The 12,526-nt window shown below is 37.0% G+C and overlaps 1 protein-coding gene across 9 annotated transcripts in view; it reads left to right on the top strand.

The window, feature by feature from the left end:
- Positions 1-12,526, top strand: part of TEX9 (testis expressed 9) — a 51,744-nt gene that overhangs the window by 33,089 nt on the left and 6,129 nt on the right. For 5 of the 9 annotated variants that reach the window (XM_074916771.1, XM_074916772.1, XM_074916770.1 and 2 more), the window contains 3 exons: positions 3,150-3,328; positions 7,140-7,222; positions 9,595-9,768. In XM_074916771.1, coding sequence (XP_074772872.1) covers positions 3,150-3,328; positions 7,140-7,222; positions 9,595-9,768 — 436 coding nt within the window. Of the gene's footprint in view, positions 1-488; positions 538-1,560; positions 1,647-3,131; positions 3,329-7,139; positions 7,223-9,594; positions 9,769-12,526 lie in introns of all 9 variants that reach the window. The other 4 variants (XM_074916774.1, XM_074916766.1, XM_074916769.1 and 1 more) reach the window with 3 other exon arrangements.

Genomic DNA, 12,526 nt, shown 5'->3' with positions numbered 1-12,526 from the left:
TACAAGCATACAATTGCATTCTGTCTGAGGATGTAGAAGACACTGGTTTATATCTTCATTTTCTTGGTATTAATTCAGGGATTTGTATGTCAGGTAGGCATATTAACCACTGAGCTGTTGGTGATCTTTGGTAACAGATTGCCAGTCTCTCTGGTTGAAGCTGATAATAAGTACTCCCTGGTACAGGGAATCAGTTCAATAAAAACTAGTGGTGGCAGCAATTGCCTGAATTGCAAGAGACAAGATTGAGATTCTGGTACAACAGTAAACTGTTGGATTAGACACGCTAACTCACCAGGTGATTTAGAGAGCAAATGAGGTAGAATGGAAAGACAGAGAACGAGACTGAATTTATGACTTAACTTGGCATGTGTTCCCACCTTATCTATATTGTTTACTCTGGACATATAAAATGTTATTCTTCTCATTCCGATAGGGGAGTTGATTTTGTTATACAGGTTTAGTGAATTTTTAATTCCTTTCTGCAGAGATCCACTCTGTCCTGAAGTTTCACCTCTTACACGCTCCCACGCCAAGGTATCAAAGTCAAAACTATCCTGGCTAATTTATCTTCTAGTATAATTTCCACGTACTACTTCTGATTTTGAAGCTGTGCTAGACTGGGGACTTACATGGATGGATGGGAAGCCAAAAGGGAATGATATTCAAAGCAGTGCTATAGGGACAGTGTTACCAGGGTTTCTCAGTGCCACTGGTAGTTAATCAGATGTAATTTTTGTGTTCTAAGTTTCCTCTTCTGTAAAGTATTGACAGAAGTGTTCATTGTTTTGAATGTCAAATTAGGAATTCCAAGTGCAAAATATTAGAACAAAATTAATTTCTTCCTTTCTCCCCTTCTTCCCCCCCCCAGTGTAATACTAAAGGCAGTACTACTGTCTTTTAGATGTAATAATAAACAAGTAGTCAAAATAACTGAACACATGAAGGGAATTATAATGGAAAAAGGAGGTTGAGATTAGGAACAAACTCAATAGTCTTTAATTAAAATGGCATTGAATCTTTTAGGAGGTAAGCTAAAGCTTCCAAAATACTACCTTCAGTTATTTATCAAAATACGGTAGAAAAAAACCTAATTGTTGAAGAATATTTACATGGGTGAAAGTAACACAAATATTGTTAGATCTTCCTTCTACAGGGAATTTATAAGAATAATACATAAAAATAGCTTTTTTTTGGAAGGTATGGTAAGCATTTTTCAAAGATATGCACTCTCTTGACAGTTTGGTAGTTAATATCTTGATAATAGCTGATACAAGCCTTGCTTATGCATGAATTTATTATGGGTATGTGTGCAAAAACTCCCACAAGCAAATAACGGGCACATGGACATAAAAGTTGCAAGATAAAGACAAATGCAGATAAAACTGAAAAATTGTGCTTTTGAAAGTTTGAGAAGCATAGTTTGAAAAGTATCCTTGAGTCTGAATATATGAAAAAGAAATTTTAAAAACCCAGAAAAAAACGTAGAAAAAAAAAGTAATTTCTAGCTAATTTAAAAAAAAAAAAAAAAAAATCACTACTTTCTGACAAAATTTGTAGCTAGCAAACAAGAAGCAATGTGCTTCCATGACCATGGCTCAGAACAGACCGCACTCTGGAAGTAAGGGAAAAAGAACAACTTCAAAGTATATTATACACATATCTCTGTACTAAAATATTGTAGGTGCTATTTTTGTCTATCAGATTATTTTTATTCATGTATGCTGCTACATTTATATATATTTGTATAAATAAATGTGTTGAACTTTTGGTGCTCCCCAGTCAGCTCCACTGTGTAGTTGTTTACTTGCATAGAGCACCAAAAATTATTAGTGAACATATGTGATTGATATTACAACAATGAAGCTGTTGCTTTCTGCACAAGCACTTCAGGGCTGACAGCTAATGTTAACTCCTTCAGTGAAAAGATGCCTAACAAGATACATGTGGGAAATACATCATCTGAGGCAGCCTGAGAGAGTACACGGTGGTGGTGCAGACTGATTTGTGATCAGGCTTGTGACAGGAAACATGAGGCCCTTGAGGGTCTCCCCTATTTTGGTGAATTCTTGGGCTCACAGCACAAGAGTGAGTCAGTAATAGTACCACAACTTTTGGGAGTTTCAAGCTGAAAAGCTCCAGCCGTGTAGGTAGCAAATTCAAGCTTGTAAAAGTAAGAAATGAAAAAATGGAGATCTGGGGGGGCGGGAAAAAAAAAAATGCTTAAAATCCTGGGAGCAAATTAAAACTGCCACAGGATATGGACAAATACAAAATAGGATGCAAGGTGGCAGAACATGGAATTGACACAGGCTGAGGTTGTTTTTCAGGACTGAAAGTCACTCGTGGAGCCTTTGGACCTCCCTTGGGCTGTTCAGAGGAGGCTGTCACGCTGGCACCACGTCATGGCCTTTAGAAGGGGAGTTGTGCAGGTACAGGACCTGCAGGGTGAGCCCACAGCTGTGGGAGAAAGTAAGCAGCTAGGAAGAGTTTGGAGGCTGCATTGCAATGAGGATATATTGGAATAAGAATTTAGGAGCTTCAGATCCTGTGGGAACTAATGTCATCTTTTTATCAAAGCAAGCTGAGGAGATACCCGATGCAGCAGGTGTCACACACCTTGGGTTTCAGCTCTATGAAATCTGTGGTATGCAGCTTCTAGGATCAGTGAGGTTTCCTAGGCCAGGCAGAATGATACGGAAATTGTGGTAAGGCAGAAGTATAGCTAGAAAGGACAGAGTTTGAGAGGTTAAATGCGGAGGGAAAAACAGCAGAATTTAAGGCAGAGGATAGCTAAAGCCAAGAAAACATTCCTCAGTTTCTTTCTTTTACTTCGACTTAGTTATGAAGTTGTTGGATGAGAAGACCATGCCAAAATATTCTCTGTAGAAAATGGTGCTGGTTTTTCTGCCTCCTACATCATAATATGTAAAATCCTGTAGTTGTTTATGTGGAATTTGGTAAAAGTATGCTACATAAAGAAAATGAGAAATTGCCATCAATGTATCTTTCATAGGAACACGAGCAATGAAGCTGCATTAGCGTACACAGAGTACATAGAACCCTGTATACTCTTAAAAATAGCAAATACACTAAATTTTGGATTTTTTTGTTGTAAATTTAAAATCTAGAGTTTGCTTTTTTTTTAGTTCAAAAATAAGAAACCTGGAAGTACAAAGTGGTGATGATGTTGCAGTACTGGAGGATTGCACAGATTTTTCTTTAGCAAAAACTATAAGCAAAATTGAAGAAAAACTAGAGAAAGGAAGCTTACCAGATTGTCTAGATGATGATATTATTCCAAGCGTTGGAAATGAAATTGGAGCAGGTACGTTTCCTCCCATGGTTAAGTACTTTTATTCTTGCTTCTTCCCTGTTAGTAATGGGTTCTTCTGGGGGGGGAAAAAAAAAAAGAGTTTCTGTAGAAATTACAGGGAAAGTTCTAAAGCTCTTAAAGGAAAAGTACAAGAAGGTTTTTCTTCTTTATGTAGTCCTAGAGGAAGACCAGGTCACATACAAATAATCATGGAAAAAAGTGAATCTTTATCTTGATTTCCACCTTCGCAGGAAGATACCTGGATGGCTACATGTGTTGGATATGTGCATAACATTTGATTCATTTCACTGGGGAGACAGAAATACATGATGCTAAGCTTGTATTTCCAAAAAGACAAGTTTCAGTCCTCTGGACAGATTCTGCCTTTAGAGGAAAAAGCCTTTCCCCAGATCAGTGCTGTGGATCTTAGTAAGTGGCTTAAATGAAGTAACATTTCAGCTGCAGTGCTTGAATGAGAACCCTCCAGATACTTTCCCACTCCAAATGGTGTGTTTATGTTTATCCTGGAAATAACTTAGGAAAGGGGATTGCAGCATTTGCCAGCGAAGCTAAAGGCATGATGCACATCTGTCTTTTGGCTCCGGTGTGCTAAGAGTGAGTTTATGTAGTTAGTTACAATGCTAAAGCAGGCATGAAGGCAGAGATCCACTGCAGTAGTATAAAATGCCAAAAACTGCTTTTAATCTAACAGCTGGATGTCAACAAGCATGCCAACACAGAAATAACTTGATTTCTAATCGTGTGTAATCCAGTGCACACCTTTCGTTAATAAGTGCCCCCAAACAAATCCTCAGATACCTTTCTTTACAGTTCTTCTTCCTGAACTAAAAAGAAATTGCTTTGCACTGCACTGGAAGCTTACACCAAATAAATTCAAGGTAACTCAGTAAGAGTTATTACTGCTGGACCAAGGGCACGCATTTGAGTATTGAGAACTGTCTCTGTAACTTTAATGATGAAATGAAAATACTCTGGATTGACTTTGCTGTCTAAATTTGATATGTCTCCTTAATGTGCTGAGTAAGTTACTGAAGAGCATGCAAGCAGCATCAAACTCACAGAACCGTTACAGTTTTCACAAAGAAGTAGATGCAGATACTAAATAGGCCTTGTTGTGGAGTGGGCCAGTCCCTTAGCTGGGCTCTCCTAGTAAGGGGTTCCTGAGGCTTATGCACCCTTGCAGGGCTTCATAGGCCAAGGGGCTGGTAAAGTTCTAGAGCATCATCATTTCCCTGAGCATCTTGCAGCACTGTTCCTGGACTTAGGTTCCATATCTTTAGTTCATGAGCACAGGTTATGACAGGGCAGGCTTTTTCCTGCCAACACAGTAGCTTACACATTATTTTTTCAGGGGCTGTTTTTGTGTGTTATAACTCAGCTCTGCAGTAACAAGCAATGGCAGAAATACACAGACATGTAGAAGGCTGAAAATAAAACTCTATTTGTATCAAATGTACCCACACACATAAAAACAAAAGAACTGTACTGTTATACTTCACATTACCTCAGGAATTCAAGGTACCTCATCTTCCTTATAGGGTATCAGAGTTTCTCAGATATCCTTTTATTGTTACCATTTTCTTAAACTGTTGGTTACTTTATAAGCTGAGGCCATCCTAATTAAGTGATATCCCTCCCTCTCATCAAGTGATTAAAATTAACCAATTAGGAAGCTAATTGTTTAATTATCTTTACCTCTTGTGAGAATTCAGACCAACTTTGGATCGTAGCCACCTTCCAAGGCTGATCTGGTTCTAGCTGTGCTCTTGGATTTTCAACAAGTTTTACTACTAAGTGCCCTTAATGACACAAAGCTGTCTAAGAAGAGATTTGTGGACTAGTGGCTGAGTAAGAGGAAACAAAATGGTAAAAAGAAACAACTGTTTTTCACAGGCAGTGGTATAGCCCTAGAGTGATCTGTCATGGAGTTTACATTGTTCAATATACTGAAAAATAACCTGGAAAAAAGGAATGATAGATGGTAAAGAAATTTGTATGTGAAACAATGATTTTATGATAGTTAAAGCTGACATTGAAGTGTTGTAGAAGAATCTTGTAGTACTGAGTGAGGTGATAGAACAGAGGTTTATATTTAGCATTAAAAAGTGCAAATTAATGCTGACAGAAAAAACAACTCCAGTTACACTTAACTCCTCAGCTTGACTTTGTTTAGTTATTACTAATTAAGATGTCTCCAAAAGCATAAACTTCTTGCTTGTTCACAGTGGAAAAGGCAAATTGATTGTTAGAACTCCTCCAGAAGATAACAGAAGACAAAATATTGTACTGTTATCATTATGCTGTTATATAATGGATGCTACCTCATCTTGTGTATGACTCTCAGTTCTGCACACCCCATCCCAAATCCAGGATGTAGAACTAGGAAAGATACAGGAAAGAGTATATAGTAGCAATTAGAAGTGTGGAACAACTTCAGTTTGAATCTTCAGTTTGAAAAAAAAACATTTGAGAGCAGCATGAAAGATTCTGCAATGAAAACAGCAGTGGTAAAGGGAGACCTCTCTTTGCAATGCAAACACAAGTAAATGCCACATTAAATTGGATTTAAAGCAAGCTATACAACAAAGTGTTGTTCTTTCACACAATGTATAATTAAATTAGCCAACTCATTGCCACAGGATATTGTGAATGCCAAAGTACAATATGTTTTATGAAGAAAATCAAACAACGTAATAGAAGTACCGTGAAAGAGTATTAAACTTGATGGCTTCAATATGGTCTCCACCTCAGGGTAGCCACTAGGTACCAGGAGCTAGCAAGGATAAACAGAGGAGAAAAGTAATTCTGTATCTTATTTTTTCATGGTGTTTTCCTAAATCCTACTTATTATTGGCCTCTGCAGAGCTACAACTTAAGATGCAATTGACAGTTGATAAGGGAAGGTGGGTGAAATGAAAATAATTCCTATTACAGCAAATGAACACATGTGCCCACCCATCCCTTCACGTTCAGTTCCAGATACATCTCCTCCACTTTATTCTTTCCCCCTGGTACCTGCTGTGAGGAATGTCTATCCCTGTGTTGCTCAGCTTGGTTCTCATACTGTTTCCATGCTTTGTGCCTGTGGCAGTTCAGGGGGAGTTCCTTGGGAATAATCCGGGGAAGAAGTGGGCAATAGAGAGAAAAAGAACATATTGTTCACACAGAGCTTTTTTTCATAATAGTAATACGTTTCTTAGCCGTCCAAGAGCAAGAAAGTACTTCATCTGGAAAAAAACCCCATCTGATTACCTTGATTTAATTTTAAACTATTAATTGAATAATATTACCAGTGTACTTAAAAAATGCATAGACTACCGTGTGGGAGGGGTACTTCCTAATAGGAGGGGTTTGCAATATACATTTAATTCCTTGTTGTGAGTAGTTTAAAAATACTTTGGGTCTAACTACAGATTTTGCAGCTACAGATTGACTGTAATGTAGACATACCCTACAACATATTTTTCTTGACTTCAGTCTCAAGGAATGCTGTAACGTGTAGCATAGTCTGACGAAAGTTTCCAATAGGTGTCAATTTTGAGAATTTTGAGTCTTTTACATTTTAAAGATGTTGAGTTCAGGCATTAAAATGAAAAATCTGTACAAAGATGTGCGTAAGAATGAGAAACTTGCAACATTTATTTAGAAATCTTTACTTGCCTATTTTGCTTTAATAATTATAAACAATATAGTGTTTTTAAAAACAAGAAGATGGAAGTAAGTTTTTACATCAGTCTTGCTTCTTTTCTGCATTGAATAATGAGTACTTGTGGATATTAAATATCACTTTTTACGTTCACAGAAGCTCAAATCCGGTTTCTTAAGGCACAGTTACGTGTTATGCAGGAAGAGCTGGATAGTGTAGTGTGTGAATGCAGGAAAAAGGTAAGAGCTGAGTTTTCTCATCTGTAGAATGTTCCCCTTTAACAAATAATCACAACAGAATTCCCTCAAGCTTTTCTTTTCAAGAGCTAATTTTTTTTTTTTTTTTAAATTTCCTAAAAATTTAAGAGTCAAGGGTAGCCATTTCTGTATAAATGAGATATTGGGCTAAAAGCTTGTGAAATACACTTCATGAAAAAAAATGTGAGGCAGCGAAGCAGCACTGGGAATGAAGATGTGCCCTAGGGACGCTGTGGTGCTGCGGAGTGCCCCAGCCATCACTGCTGGGGAGGAGAGCATTACCAGAGCCCGAGGAGCAGGAGGAGGGTACAGCAGCGGGCAAATACAGAATTCCCTATACAGAGAGAAGATGAGTGGTGCCCAGGGCTGGGTGATGGACGAGGAGGCATGTTTAGGGCAGAATGAGATCTAAAGCAGCTTTGAGAGATTCAGTCAGGTGCTTTGGGTGTCCTTGGTGGAACCAAGTGTGGAAACAGCTGACCTGTGATCCACTTTAAGTGGAATATTGTAATCAAAACGAAATTAGGCTTTCTCAGTTCTCAAGATAACACTTGATGTGGAGGACTGTGTTTGGAATTACATATTTGGGCAGATCAGACTGAAGTTAAGGCATTGTGAAGCTACAGTGATATTTTACTGTCAGGGTGTACTACAAGTGAGATTGATGATCCGCACTCTCTAGCAGTATGTTTTCAGGTGATGCTCAAACATCTCTTGAACTGTAAAACCTTAAATAGTTTGTGTCTGTCTGCCACAGGGATCACCTCTTTTTCATGCATTTGTAATCAAGCAAGTTTTTTGCACCAACTTCCCATTTTACACAATCAGATTATTCGTAGTTGTGGTCTTAACTTCAGAATGCTTTTTTCCACCTATTCCCCAGGCCCAAATGTGATGATGACATTCAGAACATATGGCAAAACCACCTATAAGTTTTCTCTCAAAATTTTAATTTAGAGTTGATATTAAATAAGTTTTTTGAGACGGGTTCCTGGAGAAAATCTTTAGAAGGAATTATATTTTGATATTTTATATCTATGTACTTTATTTCATTTTTATAAATACAGGTGCTTCTGCATTTAAATACTTCTACGATGTGATCAGAAGAAAGTTGTTACAGTAGATTTTAGAGACATTTTCATTTTCAAATCAAATATAATTTTCTCAGTAGCTATTGAACTTCATCATTCCATGCCAAAAATACTACAGAATTCAGTTCCTATAGCAGATGACAGAAGACAACCTGGTACCTATTCTTGTCCTGCTCCCATAGCACTCTATGTAAATGTATCACTTTGGGTACTAGTATCTCTGGTGTGAAAATAACTTTATTACATTCAGAAGGTCACCAAAATTTCATATTGGCAAAGCCTTGAGATAGATTCTGGGTTTTGTTCCAATTCACAGTCCAATTATTCCGAGGAAGCAGTAAATCTGTTTTAAATATAAAGTGGGAATTTCTGAGGGGCGTGCAGTCACATGAAACTTAGGGTAAAGCACATATATTTCCCAGGTGAGAAGTATGTGTTCCAGGGGCTGAGAGGACAGGAGAGAAAGGCTCCTTCTCATAGAAAAACTCCACTTCTGTATGTGCCTTGATTTATTTTTCTTAAAGAAATGAAGGGCATAATGTATCTCTGAAATAACCTACATTAGTATTCACTTAGAATGTTTAAAAGGTTATAAAAGAAAAATGCCTTGAAATTCTAATGCTTAATGTGGGCTGTAATTGCCAGTAGGTCATGAATCTAATACAGGATTCACTTGATGTTAAGAGAATCTTGAATTTGAATACTTGATGTATCCTGGATTATTAGCTTGCTTTTAAGTCAAAACCACATAATCTTCTAAAACATAATGGATTGATTTATCAGTAATTATATTCTCTTCTTTTTCTCAGAATTTTTCCTAATGTGCGCGTTTAGCTATTCTCACCAAAATGTCACAAAATATATGTGCCACTGTTATTCATATTATTCTATAACATTTTGATAGTTCTCAAAACCTTTGAACTATGAGAAATTAAATGTTTTATGTACTGCTACAGGACAGTTCCAAGTAAAAGACTGCAGAAAATTACAATGAGAAAGTTGTTACTGGTTTTTGAAATATTGTCCTGGTAAATGGTTTTGTTTTGTTTTCTTTGTCTTAGTAGTTTTCTTTCTTAAAACATTTATGAAATCCATCATGAAGGATCTAAAGATTTAAAAACAATATCATTTTTAAAAACCTTTATCTCCATATCTACAATATGTATATTTTTACTGCCTTCTATTTAAGAAACATTACAATTGCATTATTCTCCTGCTTCTGTGCAATAATTTGGGTTTTTTTTGTTAATTACTGTCAAATAGGATGATGAAAATCAGAATTTAAAGTCTAAGCTTAAAGATACTGAAGAAGAAAACACCAGACTGCAACGAACAATCCGTATGCAACATTCTCAGACTGAAAAGTACAAAATGTTGTCACAAGAAGCAAACAGCAGAAGTAAAGGGTTACAACAAGAGGTCATAGCACTGGGAAAGGTATTGCAGATATTAGTCTCATTTGTCTCACGAAAGGGAAGACAACACATCAGATCGCCCTCTGTACCTTATTTGATAGAATTGTATCCAGTGATCCCCTTAGCATAGTTCTAGAAATTGTATTTTTTTAAATGGTCTAGTCACTTTTTAAAAGGAAGAAATAATATATTTTACTAATTGCTTTTGTTCTGCTTCTACAGTCATATATTTCTGTATTTTAAAATTAAATTCTTGTGTAAAAGACCCACAAGAGACAAAGCAACCTTTTCAGAAACTGCTATCAAGTTCACAGAGGAATCTTGAAAAATACAGGGAAATTTTATTTTTCTGGTTTTAATTATAATTGTTAAAAATTACTGCAGTAATAAGAGTTTTATTGCAAACTGCAGAACCTGTTTAAAAAAACCACCTGCAGCTTATATTAGTATCTTATGCAGGTAGAGGAGAGATGTGTCGTTCTTGAAAATGGACTGTTTGAAAACCAGCCATTCCAGTTTGGATGAATCAGAATTAACCTGGCTCCTGCTGGAGGCCACATATGCAAAATTGTATATGTGCCTAGTGTAACAGATGGCCTGCATACACAGCTTTGTTTGTTTGGAACTTAATCTAAGAGCAGCATGTGTTTTTCTTTAATTACTCAGAGCTAGCGAGGTTGCCTTCAAAATCATGTAATACGATTTATATTTATATTATCATGTAATATGATAGTATTGTGTAGTACATGTAATGAGGAGAATGTTTCACTTAAAAATTTTGGGGAAAACAGAACACAACTCAGCCTAACAAAGTCTCGTTATACTTCCATTAAATCATACTATGCATTTCTATAGGCATGCTTTCATCTTAACGTTATGTAGTTCTGGCATTTTAAAACTAAAATGTTCTAAGTTTGTGTGTTCTTTTCATGCAGATACTTGGAGGTTTTAAGTTCTCTTAAATAAGTACCCGGATTGTTGATTCTTCAGGAAAAATACTTAGTAGTAGTACTCATACTACTCATCAGCTCACAGTAAATAGGGCTGAGAGATTTAGAGTCTGTTCTCTTAAACCATCCTGGGCATGTTTGTTTAACCTGTGCTTAAAGCCTTCTGTGATGGCACTTTCCATAATTGCCTTAGTGGGTGCTGGTTCTTGTACACAGGCAATCACAGAAACTTTATCCCAGTATCCGGGAGGTGTCTGTTGCGATGGAAAGTTTATTCACTTCCTCTGTGCAGCAGCGACCATATCCAGTATGGTCACTTTCCTCACTGGTCTTTGCTCTGGATTGACCGTCCTCAGTTGCTTCAGCTGTTCCTAATAGGTTCTGTTTTCTAAAATTTCTCAAGGTTACTGATCAGATATGATCATGACAAATAGTGGTAGTTCTTTAAAATACTAAGAAAGCATGAAAAAGGCAAGTACATGTAATAAATTATTTTACATTTTTTTTCTGATACAAAAAATTATCTGACTGCCAAAAACATGCATTTAAAAATAATTTTGCAGTAACTGCTTAGATCTCCTACAGACTTAGCAATCTGAAAACTTTCATTCTTTAGGTATGAAGTATTATTCAACGCTATAGAATTAACATAGTTGTAGATTAATTCTAGACATACGCTTAAAAACAATTTCCTGTGAACGCAGGCCTGAATTTGTACTGCTGTGCAGCTAAACTCACAAGACTGATGCTTTCAGTCTAGAGAAAGTTTTCTGTACAGTTGAGATAGCACAAATGTAACCTCGGATTTGGGGGGGGTTTGTTGCTTGTTGGGATGCAACAGAAATGGTAGACGTAAGGTGTGATACATGCTGTCCCAAGCTTCCTTAGATTATCAACAAGTTACACAAGTTCATTAGTCCCCCAGCTACGTTTTTTGTAGGTGCCTAGGCAAAGATTCTCACCAGGTTTTCACAATTTACCTGATAGGTGGTAATTAGTTTGTTATTTTTACATTTCATTCTTGGGTGTTTGGTCTCTGTGACCATTTCTGCTGGAACACCCACCTCAGGCAGCAGGTGAATTCTGATGCTCCCCAAAACTTCCATCCTCTTCTTTCCAGCAGTCCTTCTTTTTTTTTTCCCCCATCTCGTTTATCTAATAACTGATACTACCTCTCCTGTCTTTTTTCACCACCTGTCTACAGGAACATTCCTTCCTCTGTGTTGTCTCATTTGTTAATTCAATTTACCTGTAATGTCAGAGAAAGGTCAGCGAAACACCAAAATTGTGCTCATTCCTTTTAAGGCTTCGTACAGGGATTTTATAATTCGCCTTGAAGAAGGGTTTGATGTTAGGCAAACATTATCTCTCCATGTTTTTGGGGGTGGACAAGTGCCGCTGAGCTTTCTAAAGATAGAAGTACTGTGTATGCTTGCTACTTGAGGAAAGAAAGCCTGCTGGGTGGGAGGGTTACTCATGGACGAGCTCTCTGGTATCACAGCCCTTACTGATATTCAAGTGCCTCAGCCATGCCAGAACAGTGGAGAAAACCCCAAGATTGAAACGGGATGCAGTTTTAGAACACGGTAGTTTTTTCCCCTGCTCTCAGAGAAACATTGTATGACAAAATTAATTCAGCTTTTATTTGAAAGTATTGAAGAATTGGCAGAAACCTTGCCTACTTACAAAATAAAATACTTATTTCAGGCATTTTTAAGATTAAACACTTGGAGTTGAATATATTTAACAATATACCCTTCACTGGATGACTTGCAAAAAAGTCCTTGATAAGGTATTACGTATGTAAATGTCAACAAGCCCTAAAGCAAT

Source organism: Athene noctua, chromosome 13, assembly GCF_965140245.1.
Source record: "Athene noctua chromosome 13, bAthNoc1.hap1.1, whole genome shotgun sequence".
In the NCBI taxonomy this organism is placed as follows: domain Eukaryota; kingdom Metazoa; phylum Chordata; class Aves; order Strigiformes; family Strigidae; genus Athene; species Athene noctua.
The sequence above is the reverse complement of the archived record's forward strand: the minus strand, read 5'-3'. Positions and strand labels throughout refer to the sequence as shown.